The sequence below is a fragment of the Salvia splendens genome, chromosome 12 (assembly GCF_004379255.2).
Source record: "Salvia splendens isolate huo1 chromosome 12, SspV2, whole genome shotgun sequence".
Taxonomy (NCBI): domain Eukaryota; kingdom Viridiplantae; phylum Streptophyta; class Magnoliopsida; order Lamiales; family Lamiaceae; genus Salvia; species Salvia splendens.
Window position 1 is genome coordinate 24,654,092 of NC_056043.1, and position 15,718 is coordinate 24,669,809.

The following is a 15,718-nucleotide window of genomic DNA, read 5'->3' on the forward strand; positions in this document are numbered from 1 at the left end:
ATATACAGATCACTAACATTTTCACATAACCAAACATATATAGCCAATTATTTCGAATTACTTTTACATCATTAGCAGTTTACTTATTTAGTCACCGATCATATCAACCTACACATACCAACGGTCAAAACTTCACCCACGACGTTAATTTCCAAACTATGTCAACAGGAAGTGCATAATAATTAGGGGTGAGCAAAAAAAACTGAAAACCGAATATCCGAACTGAACCAAACCTAAATTTTAAAAGTCGTTTCAGTTTTTTCGGTTCGGTTCGGTTTTAAAATTTTTAAAAATTTGGTTTTTCGGTTCGGTTCGGTTAGGGCGAAAAAAACCGAATAACCGAAAAACTGAATTATATTTTAAATATAATATTATATATATTTATTCTGTTAATTTAATATATTATATCATATATATAATATATATTATTTTAATATATTTTATATAATATGCATTATATATATTCTATTAATTTTATATATTAAAAAGTATATATTATATTCTATTAGCATATTTAAAATAAAATATTATATATATATATATTAATGTATACTCCATTTTTTTCGGTTTTTCGATTTTTGTGAAAAATTCAGTTTTTTTTTATTTTGTTTGGTTTTTAAAGTTCGGTTTCGGTTTTTCAGTTTTTCGGTTTTGGCGAAAAACCGAACCAAAACCCGAATGTTCACCCCTAATAGTAATACGAATCTTCATTATGTTAATAAATATTGTCAGTAAGTTCTTAGGTTTTCAATATTTATATCATAACAGAATTCTTTTTCATGTAATAGATATTAACCTATCACATTATAACAGATATTCCACATGAACTCATATATTATCATACACTTATTAACACATAATCGACATATATATTTGATTGACAAATTATAATACACCATCACAAAATTTCACACATAGCCCTTTATGTAGGGTACACGGACCAGATCAGAAACAAAGTCAGATGCAGGCAGTTTTATCCTCAAGAGGAATCTGCACAGACCACCCATTTAGGGTGCAGATAGATTATCAAACCACCCATGAGGATGCATATCAGACAGATAAATGATCCTCGCTTCGGTTATCCAGAAGACGAGTGATCAGATATAATGCAGCGTTGCTGTCCTATGGCATGCCAATTGTACCCACAGAACACACTCAAGCACGGGGCATAAGTACAAACAAGTACACTTTACTTTATTTCCGACAATTTCCAACATAACAAATCAACACAGACGGACCACACATCATCCAATATAAATCAGACATAATCACATATAATCATATTTGTACAATGTTATGTCAACATTGATTAAAAAATAACAATCACATTGATTAATATAACAATCACCGAGACCTTGTCTTTCAGTAAATAGCAAGAAAAACTTATCTTACTATTAGATCTATTCAGTGCTATATCATACCAGTGTTGTTTATTTCGTAAAGGCGACGGAAACGTGCACACTGCAATATTTCGCGATAGGTAGCCAAAGCATATATAGGTTGTGAAATTCTACGAATTATACTGCAAAGCATAGCATAGAACCGACTGTGTTATCTTATTGTGAACGACTCTCACAACCAGTCTACTAAGCAAAAGAATTAAAATTTGTTTGCTTTATATACTTTAAAATGTTTGAGAAATATTTTATATAAATGTGAATTGTAGAATTTATTGTATACAAGCAAAATTCTATCCGTGCGAACGACTCGAAACATGTTTTTAAGTATATCAGCCCTAACAGTGATTAATTTGTTATTTTAACAAAAAACGATCTATTTACAAACTCTTATTTTATTTTCTCTCATATTTTTTATGTCTTTACTTTATTCTCTTTGTTACTTTATTTTCTTATTACTTAATTTAATAAATATATTTTTCTTAAATTTTATGCTGATAAAAATTAATCACATAAAATAAAATAATCACATATTTTATATAAATATTGTAATTATCCCAAACCTTGGCATTACTTGTTTTGAACGGGCATCTATTTGGAATCCTTCGGGCAATATTTGGCATTTTCTAATGTCTAGTGCCAGAAAAATAGAAAAAAAAAACAGAAAATATATTATATGAAAGATGTACCTAGGAGTAAAGGGTAACCACAAGCTTTAGATTTTTTGTCAGTTCATATCTCATTAAAAAGTTAATAGCTGAGGTAATAATGATTTTTTTACTCAGGTAGGATGCAGTCTTTAATTTTAATGGGGAGCACTTTGAGTGACGGTGGAGTTTAATTATTGAAGCTTCCTGCTTTTCCATAGAGAATTGGACTTTTATTATCCATGTTTAAATAATAGTTTCACTTTTTTATTTTGATTCCATAGTTTCACTTTTTTATTTTGATTCGTCTAATAAAACTACTCCATTTTTATTTTTGACAATTTTCTTTATATTTTTATTATATTTTATCAATTTCGTAGTTCGTCCTATTAAATTTCATGTCATCTATAATCTTATTAATTTTTAGAGAAAGGAGGAAGTATTATTTAATTATGATTCCTATTGCATGCAATGCTTATTGGGTTGGGAATGGGAACATATTTTCAACATTGTTTCTGTTTTTGATTAGTACGTTTTCTGAGCACTCTGCACCTCATTGGTGGGGGAAAAAATAAATTTAGTGTCGGTTGACACTTATAAACGACCAACCAAATGTGTGACTCATTTAAATTCAATGTCCAAAATAGGGGTATTTGTCCAATTTTGTGATTGCATTTTTTTCCATCAATGTTCTGAATTTCTTCTTAGTTAAAGAATATTTTAACTGTAGAAATTCAATGTCCAAAATAGTGGACTAGCAGCATCACTCTTGCTACAATATTCAACACCACACCTCACTTTAAACAACCACATCAACTTGTTTATGATATCCCAATATATTTGACAACTCACAAAACTATAAATCAAATAATTAAATGAAAAAGACTACAATTATTAATTATTGACCTTTTATGGCTAATCTAGCGTGACACTCGTGTCTTCGACTTTCTATTTTATATCATGTGTTAGGAAGTAACGAGAAAATTTGCCAGATAGTGATTGACGAAGTGGAAATTATTTTGATTTTTATTTTTACATCAAAAATTCAATGAGATACTTTAATTACACAACAGAAATAAATATTTGCGCGTTTTGCAAGCGCATACAACTAAATGTTTTTTTTTGCCATTTTGCAGTAATAAATGCTTACGTCAATAATAAACAATAGTAGGAATGGTGGGATTTGCTTAACAATGAGAATTGAGAAAATATTAAATCATGAGTACAGTTAATATAAATTCGTGAGTCAGCTTAACTTAATTACGTATATGGAGTAGTATTTTTATAAATTCACATTCAAATATGGCATCCTAATAAAATTATAATATATCTAATTTATATTCACATGCATGTAAAATTATACTCCTACTCGTGCTCTTAAATTGTGATACATTTTTAAATTTCTTATCAATTTAATCAGATGCGACAAAAATAAAGCTTCAACAGCCATTTCTAGTTAAAGTGTAAAATAGCTGAAAATAAATAAAACACACACATCAGCAATTACTAATTAGCGAATCACCGAGATCTGAAGAGTTTTTTTTCTTCTCTGATTCATCACCAGCAAGATTCATTCACTGTTATCACATCTTCCTCACTAAATTCTCCAACATATCGCACAAAAATTGCAGATCCTAAATCCATTGTTAGCTGCGAGAGTTGTAACTTCCTTGACCGACTAGCGACATTTTTTTACTTTTTTTTCTGAAGACCCAATAGGAATTTGTATCGTCATCACCGAATTTCCCTTAGACCCAACTCGAATCGACTGGCTTTACGGAGGCCCAGTTGAAGTTGCAGCTCTAATTTTACTATTCAGGTTCGATGTTTTCAAAAATTCTACTCATTTACTATTATGCCCATTTCGAGTCTGCCCGCTACGTGTTTGTCGTAATGTTTCTTCGCAATGCCATCTCTATAGCTGCCAATCTTGGTATATTTTCCGGAAATTGTAGATTAATTATGTAATTATTGATTAAGTGTGATTATAGTGGACTGTAATTCGTTTGAGATTGTGTCTCGGGGTTAATTTTCTTTTCGATGTTGAACCTTGCGATGGATTAATGGATTCTGATCATGCGTTTGATTTTGGTACCTTTTCTAGATTCGAGGGGCTGTTGGAGTTGCAGCATCAGCTACTTTCCCGGGAAAAGCGTTTTTTTTGTCACATATCGAGGGAATGAATGAGAGCACCTCTACCAAATATAGCATTAGTTGATTTGCTGTAATATAACTAGTTTAGTTAGTTTTAGTAGTGACAGATACCAGGACGTTATATCTGGGGCATGAGTGCATAGATTTAAAGGGACAGAATTTGGTACAATGATCAGCAAACACCTTCTGCTGACCTACCTGTATCTCTTAGTATATATAACCCTATCCTCAGGAGTTATTCTGTATAACAAGGTATGTACTACTTGCTTAATGGCCAATATAATTACATGATCGATATGGTTAACTGGTGTTTGTGTTCTTTTGTATGTGTTTATGTGGTTTTCCTTGATGTAGGTATTTTTGGGAAATGTCCTAGCTGTAGCTTTACATGTTTGTGTTGTGTGTAGCTGATGGTACCTTAACTTACAATATATAAGACTCGCAGTTAGAATTATAGTGCTATGCAGGCAGGCAGACCTCTTGTTCGTATGGGATTATGTTTGGATTAAACAGTCATGATACAGAATAAAAAGTAAAATGAAATAAGATTCTCTTGTATTATCTTCTGAATGTTATGCGGTGTGCATTAGTTTATGGTGCCTGAACTTTGTGTGTTTCCTTGATATATGCAATGTTTGTTTCTAAATAGCTAACGAGCAAAGTGATCTCCTAACTAAGACAGACAAGAAAAAAATATCCAGTTTTTTGCAGATGCAGCGGCATGTACAAAAATTGAAAAAAAAAATCTGTTTACATGATAGAGGACTGACTCTCAAATGTTGCAAGAATCTTTTATCAAATTGACAAATATTTAAATATTTAAAATACCTGGCACAAGTGGTAGTTATTTTGTTATATATGCACGATGTATAAATTTATGATCTGTTGGGTCTGATTTTATGATATTCATGACCTCACATTTATCCCCTCTTACTGTTTTCGTGTTTGTAGTGGGTTCTCTCACCAAAGTATTTCAATTTCCCATTGCCGATAACACTTACGATGATTCACATGGGCTTTTCGGCTTTTGTGGCATTCGTTCTGATCCGTGTTCTTAAGGTACATAACTTTTATGGAACTTCTTTCATATTACTATTATTGCTGTTTTCATTTCACAACATTTTTATTGAGCTAGTCGTGTCAACAGCAAAAGCCTTATTGAACAGACTAATAAATTATGAACTCCATGAGTTTATCTAATTGGACTTGTCAGTGTCATTCCTTTAGCTAGAGAATTTTAAATTTACAATTCGTTCGTCAGGAAGTACTATGCCTATTATTATCGAGACCAAGCATTGTTCTAGTATAGCTGTCCAGCCATGCATTTTTCCAATCCCGAACTTGAACCTATGTTGCGCTTCCTTGCTGGTCTTTTTGCTTTCATACTAGCTAGCATACTGCCCATGGGCCACTCCCATCCAGTATGTACATATTGGAGTTTTTGGCTCTTAAAACCTTGTAATTTGATATATTAGGTTGGCTGTATTCTAGCCAAACAGCCAATTCATACTTTAGATTCAATTTGGGAAGCTTTGGTTTACATCAAATTGAATTGTGGCAGTACAGTTCCGTGGATTGCTCTTATTAAAGAAAAATATGTTTGATTTCTTTATTTTTATTTTTTTTTGATTTTGTGCAACTATTTTTTGTACATCAAATTGAATTGTGGCAGTACTATTTTTTCTTCAGTGATTTCCTTCATTTATCATTTTGAAATATATCATATTATTGATTTATTTTCTTGATTCAATATCTTTTACTCCCCCCCTCCTTTTCAGGTTGTATCACCTGTGAAGATGACATTTGAAATGTAAGACATGTTCCCCTCATTCTTAGTTACTGCATATAGCATATAGTCTGATAATGGCTTTTGGTATTTGCAGATATGCAACATGTGTAATTCCTATTAGTGCCTTCTTTGCTGCAAGTCTATGGTGCGTGATGATTTTCAAAGAATGGAGGAAAAGGCTTGCTTTCACGGTTTTGTATGCTTACATAGGAGACATGCTACCTATTGTGCAGTAATTGTGAACCACCTATTGATAGGAGACTTCAAAATTGACTACTTAGGGTTATCATGACTTGACTTTTTTTTCTTTAATAAACTGGGGCCTACCTTGTTAAATATTACCATCACTTTTAACAGCCCTTGCAAGGATGGATCAGGATGTTAACAACAACATATTGTTTGCTTTTGAATAGTGTAGTTCAGCTTTTCGCTCAATTTAGTTGATTTTAATATGGTTCATGATATACATGAAAATAAATGTTGAAGAGATTGGAATACCTTTGTTTTTTGTAGTTCATGATAAGAATTACTCCATCCGTCCGCGAATAGGAGTCCCATTCCTTTCCGGCACGAGTTTTAGTAAATTTTAAGAAAAGTGGGTGGAAGAAAGTTAGTGGAATATGGGTCCCACTTGTATATATTAGTTTTAAATGATATGTGAGTGAAGTGAGTTGGTGGAATGTGGGGCCTCTTTACCATTTATGGTAATTATGAACTGGGACTCCTATTCGCGGACGGACCAAAATGGAAAAACGGAACTCCTATTCGCGGACGGAGGGAGTAATGTTAAAGATATTGTAACACCTTTGTTTCTTACCCTCAACTTGTAGTTTTTCCTGGAAGCTCACTTGTATCAGAAAAATCTACCAAAGAGATAAATGATAGTGTGGATGAGTGGTAAACCGTATCATTATACCGACTTGTATGTCAAACTATATTTTATCGTATATTAGCTGTTATAAAACTGTCATTTATGAAAGTTGTTCTCATCTTGGGTGGCACTTCACCGACTTGTATGTCAAACTATATTTTATTAGCCATGTTCTTTTCTATTTTTAATTTGAGGATATACTCTTTTACAGGTTTGGAAATACAGCCTACTTATTCATCTCTGTTGCCTTCATTCAGATGCTCAAAGCCTTGAGTATGTTTACATATTTTCATTTGGCCTCTTATTTCAGTTGTTAGCCACAGAAAGTTGACTGATTAATTTTTTTTATCCTTATACGTGATGGCAGTGCCAGTTGCCACTTTCCTCATGGCTGTTCTTTGTGGAACTGACAAGTTAAGATGCGATTTATTTCTGAACATGCTATTGGTCAGTTTTGGAGTTGTGATATCGTCATATGGGGAAATTCATTTCAATGTAGTGGGCACAGTCTATCAAGTTACAGGAATATTTGCTGAAGCTCTTAGATTGGTTCTTACCCAAGTTCTGCTCCAAAAGAAGGGCCTAACACTCAATCCTATCACAAGCTTATATTACATTGCTCCTTGCAGGTACAAACCTCGCATTCATGAAAATTTCCACATCATTTCATATTCCTGAACTCTTGAGTAATCAATGGAGGAAAGTGCATGCACTGCTTCTTGCAGAATGAAATTCTGCACTGATCCATTATGAGAGTGAAATTGTACAAACTTTGTTTAAGGAAAGTAGTTGTGAAATGAATTCACTTCTCAACTAAACATCTTTATGCACTGTCCAAACTTCATGTAATTTATGGCCTTTGATGAGCTGGATTTTGGTATCTTTAATGTCATATCTAGACGTGTGATGGTAATTAATGTCATATCTAGACGTGTGATGTCAACTACGCTATATGATTGGTGGGGGGCTTTACAATATTCCATTCATGTGCAAAATCATTAGATAATGATATAGTACTGTTATAAAATCCATATTGGGGTGTAATTTCTGAAAAAATGAGAATCAAGATTTAGCAAACAAATCTTGGAGTATGATGCTTGGCTCATGTTTCCTTAAAAGCTTTGTGATGGGATTATTCTCCATTTGCCTACCAAATATCTGCATTTTAACTCTTCACATGAAAATTGATATATTCTCAGTAGTAACTTTCTATTAATGTTTGTTTTACCATTTGCCCATAAAGTTCATATATATTTCTCAACTTATGGGCTTTAAATCTTCCATTTTATAAGAGAAGGCTATACTTGTATTATTTTCTTAGTCCGCAACCATTGGTACATGAAATTTAGCTTTGATTTTGTGTATTGACATGTATAATACTTGAGATGTCCTTCCCATTTTCTTTGCAGTTTTGTGTTCTTGTTTGTACCATGGTACCTGTTGGAGATGCCCGGGATTGAAGTATCACAGATCCGGTTCAATTTCTGGATATTCTTCTCAAATGCACTTTGTGCATTGGCTTTGAATTTCTCAATCTTCCTGGTAATTGGTAGAACTGGTGCTGTTACTATTCGAGTTGCTGGCGTTCTAAAAGACTGGATTCTTATTGCTCTTTCAACTGTCATTTTCCCGGAGTCGGCAATCACAAAACTAAATATCATCGGTTATGCTATTGGTACAAATCTTATTCCACATTAAGTTTGTATTTCTGTGGAAGTAGTCAACTCAAAGACTTATCATTGTTTCTACAGCTCTGTGTGGTGTCGTCATGTACAATTACTTGAAGGCCAATGATGTTAGGTCATCCCAAACTTCCGGAGATAGTGAACGAGCAGCGAAGGTAGAAGTTCTTCTTAGTCAAAACAATAGTACCTTATAATCTCCCATGGTCTTTCACACCACTCTTTAAGAAATGACTTCTACTTTTAATTTCGTTTGAAGGAGAAAAATATCAGCCTCTTGACACAAACAAATTTGTGCTCCATGTTTTTACAGGATCTGAGGTCTTCCAATATGTATGGTCTGGACGATAACTCCTCAAACAGCAGTATGGCAGGAAAGAACGGAAGGAGTGGGTCTCATTTAGAGGTTGTGATAGACGAGGAAGTCCCTCTGATTCCTGCTTCGAAGGGTCTGTTGTCGAGGTCAAAACCCAGTTAGAGATAGATGCTGGAAATTAGTTACAGTTGTTCCTTCGATTGTTGGTCTACTCATGGAGCAGCTCTTTTTGCAGCCTATTGTCATTCTTTACCTAGGAGAATTACTATGGATACTTGACATTTCTTTGGAGTATACAATGCAATAGTTGGTTGTTTGCATGAACCCTATACTTTTATTTCTCTTTTATTCTTATCATAATATGCATATGGATGAGCCAATAACAGAGTCATAATATTTATATGTTCAAAGATTAATTACAATCCAAGGATGTGTTGAAAGCTGCTTGGTGATTCACAAGATAGCAACTAGTAATTAACATCTCACAAGCGATACTATTCTTTTCTACAAGCCAGCAAGCAAAATTATACTCCACTATTAAGTTTCAACAATTTGAAATAAATGCAGATCAGTTCAACTTACATCAGGATGACAAATCAGAACCAAACAAAGATAGCATAGTACTTTTGATTTTTGGCAAATTAGTAGGCAATTTGGCATGGTGTAACATCTACAAAACACCAACCCACATAAACCAAGACATACCATAATCATAGACTGTATCCGCAATCCTTATATAGGTCTTAGCGATGACTGTCACATCTCATTTCTCAACCATATAAGATGACGTTGGATAAAGCACTAACTGAGCTAAATTTCACCAAGATATATCCGCTTGTCGCTGCTGCAAGACCCGATTATAGGTTCATTGGGATGAAAGACACATTCATTCACTGACCCAGTATGGCCTGGAAGCTTGTATAATATGCGTCTTGAAGTAGTGTCCCATACGTAAACCATGCAGTCGCTACTACCAGCAGTGACTTTGCTTCCATCAGGTGACCAGCTACACCTCAGCAGGTTCTTCTCAAAATTGTGTTGATGCCCTTCAAGAATCTTCACACATCGATTTTGGGGGGCATATGGTCGCATATCCCATATTCGAAGGGAGCAGTCCATGCTGTTTGTGAGAAGGTAAGAGCCATCTGGACTCAGCTGCATACCAGTAATCATATCTTTATGTCCTTGAAGCTTCATAACAGGATCAGTTCTTCGTAAATCCCACACCTTAACATCATTGTCAATGCCACCAGTGTAAATCTTATCTGATGCATCAGAGAAACTGACTGCGGTAATCTGGTATTTGTCTGGAAAACTCTGAATGGAACCCCTTTGACGCATGTCCCAAAGTTTTGCAGTTCCATCATCTGACCCACTCACAATAAGAGGTGGCCCCCTCCGAGCAGGACAGCAAGAGTTCACAACAAACAAGTGCCCTACCATCTTCTTAATCTGTTTTCCTGTCTCCACGTCCCATGCCCTTAAAGTTTTATCAGGACTTGTTGATATTATCTGCGAACCATCAGTATTCCACTGAACATCCAACACAGCATTCTTGTGCCCTCTCAAGACCATAAAGTTTTTGCAATCACCATGCACATTCCACAGAAAGATATCCCTGTCATGCGAACCAGATGCAATGACAGTCCCAGCAGGGTTAAACTTCATTGAGTAGACTGCACTCTGATGCCCAGCCAGCAACATAATAGGTGTTTCTAAGCTTGACGTCCGCTGTTTCCCATTGGGTCCTGCCCCAGGTGGCCCAAAGCTGTGTGTGAAAGTAGACAACTCTGTTGGCTTTGGACCAACCACGGATAGAGCACTTTCGACTTGCATATTCTTTTACGTTCACTTACTAAGATATTGAATAATAAGACAACAATAGTCGGCAACTTCAGCACTGCATGGATGTAGAATTAAGAATGTCATCAAGTCAGACTAGATATATAATCAAATAATAACAAGGATATGTGAAATTTGCTGGACTGGTTGAGCAAGGGTCTATTTTGCAAAGCGGCTAACGCCTAACAGCCAGGATCGAAGAGCATGATACAAATATATGAACAAATCTACTATTGCAAGTAATCAGAAAGCATTGAGTTCTCACACACAAAGCATCCTATTGATTTTATATGCATTCCTTCAATCAAAATCAACACCACACCTTCAAAGATATTCTCATGAAGTTCAACATAGGAAGACATTCTCACATGCCACACTTTTCAGTAAAAAAAGAATCTACTGAAAGCAATCCAACACTACCAAATCAAATAACTAGTCACATCTAGAACACATAAAATCAAACCTCCAACGGGAATTATAAATTTAAATTCCACATTTACACTCAGCACAACGCAAATCGGCATTAAAAAAGAATTCGGAGAATGCAACCAACTAAGACAAAAATATAAAACGATCATCTTAACTAGCATCAAGTAAAAGACCCGAAAAGAGGAATGACGCAGAGAAAAATTATGGACATTGCTAACCGTGCGAAGTAGGTAATTATGAACTAGATAGAAGCTGATGAACACTAAAATGATGCAATCGCACAATAATTACCTCGATTCAGAGGTAGTTCTAAACCTGTAAGCTAGGGTTCTTCAAGAGAGTGCTGGAACAATCCGCATAAGAAGCTTTTACACTGAAATGATGGGATCGGAAATGTTGTTTCAGCGATGTCGTGTATAGTTTATTGGGTTGGGCCTATTGCCTCGTGTCTTGGGCCTTCATTTATTTTGCTCTCACCAATCGTCATGCTCGTGGCTAAGTTGAGTCATTTTATTTTTTAATAAAAAAATAATATTCAATAACTCTTACTTTATTTTATCATTAACATTACTCTTTTTATCTATCTTATTTTTCAACATAATTTCTTAATTTTCGTACCCAAAAATTTTATTTCAACTTAATTGGGACGGAGGGAATAATAATAGTATTGTAGTAACTTTTTGAAAAGACAAAGTAGTATTTGACCTTTGATGATTTCTAAACCCCTAAACCCATACTCTATATTGATTTCTTAAATTTCTTTAAATGCAGTATTTCACCTTTGATGATGCTTGGAAAGACTTATAATTAATAAAATAAGATAGATAGAAAAAATTGATTAAAAATATTTTTTATAAATGATTCCTTTATTATGGAGTAATAATTTTTAAAAAGAAAAAGAGAACTCATAATTTTGAACTACCTGATTGTGAATGATGTAAGAGGTAGGTTGCTCGCAGGGGCAGCGCAGTTGGTAACGAAGGAGCAGATCATCCTATAATGAGCCTGGGTTCGAATTGGGAGATGGGCTTCTGGCAGCCAGTGGATTAGGCCTCTCCCTTAACGGGTTACTGTGTACCCTGATTGAACCCCCTCACATGATATCGGGCCGGAGTGTGGGGGTCGCCAAGGCAACATAATCGCCTTTTTTTTGCTGCAATGTAAGAGGTAGTTTGGTGGATTGTTGGTCAACACTGTTAATTAAACATTTGACAGTTATCAAATTACAACTCTTAAAATGACATGTCGGGCGATTTCAAGGTGAAAAACGCTCACCCAGGCGTTCTCTCTGGAATGCCTCGCCTATTCATAAAAGATTTCGCGAAGATTGCCCAGCCGCTCACCCATCTGTTGCATAATGATGTTGATTTCGTTTTCGACGAAGAGTGTAAGCAGGCTTTTCAATTATTGAAAGATAAATTAGTATCTGCCCCTATCATGAGGGCACTCGACTGGAGTCTGCCGTTTGAAATAATGTGTGATGCAAGCGACTACGCAGTAGGGGCGGTACTAGGTCAAAGGGTTGATGGAAAAAGTTACGTGATCTTCTATACTTCGAAGACACTCAACCAGGCCCAGAAAAACTATGACACCACGGAAAAGGAAATGTTGGCAGTCGTGTATTCATTTGAAAAGTTCCGGCCATACTTACTGGGTCGAGAGTGATAGTTTTTACCGACCACGCAGCTATCAAGTACTTACTGCCGAAGAAAGAATCCAAGCCAAGGTTAATCCGTTGGGTGTTACTTTTGCAGGAATTTGATTAGGAAGTCAGAGACAAAAAGGGGACAGAAAATAAAGTGGCCGACCACTTGAGTCGGATTTTCCAGGGAGAAACGGAGGAAGCTATACCTGATGCATTCCCGGAGGAACATCTATACTACATAGGAAAATTTCCTAGACCTATCAGTTGGGAGGAAATAATGGCGATAACAGGTCCAGGAGATGCTGAGAAAGGGAAGTGTCAGCTGAACGCTGAACCATGATTCGCAGACCTGGCAAATTACTTGGTCACAGGAGAGGTGCCTAGTTTACAAGAAATTTCCCGGGCCCAGAGGATGAAGCTTAAAAGCGAGGCGAAGTATTATTTCTGGGACGATCCTTATTTATGGAGGATGGGAGCTGACCAGGTAATCAGGAGATGTATCCCTGAATGAGAACAAAGGGATGTGCTTAATCATTGTCATACATTGGCGTGTGGAGGTCATTTTGGGCCAAGAAAAACTGCGAGAAAAGTCCTAGATAGTGGATTTTATTGGTCTACATTACACAAGGACTCTTTTGAATTCTGTCAAAACTGCGAGAGGTGCCAGCAAACTGGAGGAATTTCAAGGAGAGATGAGATGCCGCAAGTCCCAGTAATCGTCTGTGAAATCTTTAACGTCTGGGGGATGGATTTCATGGGTCAATTTCCATCTTCATACGGGAATACATACATCCTTGTGGTTGTAGATTATGTTTCAAAGTGGATAGAAGTCAAGGCTACCACGTCTTGTGAAGCCAAAGAGGTGGCCAAGTTTCTTAGAGCTAACATTTTCAACAGGTATGGTGTGCCCCGAGCTATTATATCTGATCAAGGCACGCATTTCCGTAACCGAACCATAGAAGATCTGATGAGGAAATACGGAGTCCGCCACAGGCTTTCAACTCCGTATCATCCTCAGTCTAATGGACATGTGGAGATCTCAAACAGGGAGATCAAAACAATATTGGAAAAGACGGTGAATCCGTCAAGGAAGGACTGGAGTAAGAGGCTCGGAGATGCATTGTTGGCTTACAGAACTGCATACAAAACTCCTATTGGGATGTCGCTCTACAGGTTGGTGTTTGGCAAGATGTGCCACCTGCCCGTGGGAGTGGAGCACAGAGTATATTGGGCGGTCAAGGAGATCAATATGAGACCCCAGTCTTGTGAGGAAGAGAGGAAACTGCAACTTCAAGAGCTGGAAGAGTTGAGACCGGAATCATATGAGTCCGCAATGTGGTACAAAGAGAAGACGAGGCTCTGGCATGACAAAAACCTCTGGGTCAAGGAACTCCAAGTAGGGCAGAAGGTCCTCCTTTACCAATCCAGGCTCAACCTGATGCCTGGGAAACTGAAGTCCAAGTGGATCGGGCCATACACAATTGTTGGCCTTCGAGGAAATGGAGCTGTGGAAATCTAGGGAAGTGCCTCAAACTCTACTCCTTTCCTTGTTAATGGTCATCGAGTGAAAGTGTTTAGGGATAATTCGGAGTTGTGTGTAGTGGAGGAAGTGCCACTACGCGCACTCTCTATTATCGCATAATCGGTCTAGTGAGTAAGTGCTCTCGACGAATTCCTGGGTCAGGTAAATGGGGATGCATTTTTCAATCTATACATTGAACCATGTGATCTCGAGAGTACTCAATTGAAAGTGTAAATAGTTTAATTGCTTTTGTAAAAAAAGAAAAAAAAATTACCAAACAAAGAAAAAAATTCTAATCTTCCAAAAATATTTTCGAAACATCAGCCTTCTTAGGGAAATTGTTTTGTCACATGTGAATCCTTGACGTGGGAGTCTGGCGTTTCATTTTTGTTGCTTTTTATCTAAGTATGGTATTGCGGAGAGTAGCGTTTACATGGGGCAGAGAGATTTTAGTTTGGGAGGAAAGTGGTGAAGTTTCGAATTTCAAATTTTCACTTTATGGGAAAGCGTACGGTTGCTTACATTACGCCTGCAACCGCCTGCAACCGTTCCCATCCTTACTCAATATACCTAATTCCCTCCTTATTCTTTTATTTTCCAAAACCTAATTCTCTCTCACTCTAAAAATCCCCAAATTTTCTCTCGCTATACCCATAGTTGTCCAACCCTAATAGAAATTTCTCCCAAGTTCTTGAGAAATTTGTAGATTCAGGTCATGAAGAACGCATCAGAAGCAGGGAACCCCACCACATCCGTCGATTCCGGTGCGGAGGTTTTCATATTTGATTTGGTGCAGAAATTCGAAAGTACAGAGGAGGCGATGAAGGCCTTCACCCTTTTCACGACAATGATGGAGCAGACCAAACCTTCCGCAGCGTCGACCGCAGCACCACCACCGCCGCCAATTCCGGAAGATTCGACGGTCCAACCCGTTATTTTACATACAACAGCCGACTCGACCATTAGCGCGCCGGAGAAAGACGTTTCTGTAGGCGAAGAAAAAGAGGATGGGGTTGATCTGGCGGCGGGGTTTGAGCAAATGGTGGTTGGAGACCAGAGGTTAGCATGTGTTGTTGAGGGGGAAACCCCTGGTGTTTCTACAAATGTTGGTGAGGGGGAAACCCCTGTTTTTGAAGGAGTGGTGATTGAGGGGGAAACCCCTGAAAGGTTCGTGGGCAGTGAAGCCCTTATTTCTGACCGGTTAGTTGCTGAGGGGGAAACCCTTGTTTACATCGAGGGGGGACCCCTAGTTTGTCTGAAGGGGGAGAGGCCCCCGTTACTGAGGACGTTTCGGTGCCCATGGAGAGTGGGGTTGAGTTGGTGGTTGATCTGGAAGAGATTACGAAGGATGCAGACTCACCGGTGGATAAGAGAGAGGCCAGGCGTAGGGCCCGAAGGAACTTGAGGGACGAGATTGAAGATCT

General features: G+C 36.9%; 2 protein-coding genes across 3 annotated transcripts; one reads left to right on the forward strand and one right to left on the reverse strand.

Moving 5' to 3' along the window:
- Positions 1–3,524: 3,524 nt before the first annotated feature.
- On the forward strand, positions 3,525–9,180 carry LOC121758767 (probable sugar phosphate/phosphate translocator At3g17430). 2 transcript variants are annotated; one of them, XM_042154160.1, is made up of 10 exons: positions 3,525–3,863; positions 4,149–4,450; positions 5,150–5,257; positions 5,977–6,008; positions 6,082–6,183; positions 7,070–7,131; positions 7,226–7,487; positions 8,268–8,533; positions 8,610–8,698; positions 8,854–9,180. In XM_042154160.1, exons 2-10 carry the CDS (start codon positions 4,367–4,369, stop codon positions 9,016–9,018), a joined length of 1,170 nt encoding a protein of 389 aa, XP_042010094.1. In that variant the 5' UTR covers positions 3,525–3,863; positions 4,149–4,366; the 3' UTR covers positions 9,019–9,180. The 2 variants fall into 2 exon arrangements, with proteins under 2 accessions (XP_042010094.1, XP_042010095.1); XM_042154161.1 differs by having other exon boundaries at positions 3,526–3,863; positions 6,082–6,132.
- A 213-nt stretch (positions 9,181–9,393) lies between these two features.
- LOC121758768 (U5 small nuclear ribonucleoprotein 40 kDa protein-like) lies at positions 9,394–11,542 on the reverse strand. Its single transcript, XM_042154162.1, has 2 exons — positions 11,419–11,542; positions 9,394–10,756 (listed from the first exon to the last, which is right to left on the reverse strand). Exon 2 carries the CDS (start codon positions 10,690–10,692, stop codon positions 9,667–9,669), a length of 1,026 nt encoding a protein of 341 aa, XP_042010096.1. The 5' UTR covers positions 10,693–10,756; positions 11,419–11,542; the 3' UTR covers positions 9,394–9,666.
- Positions 11,543–15,718: the final 4,176 nt, after the last annotated feature.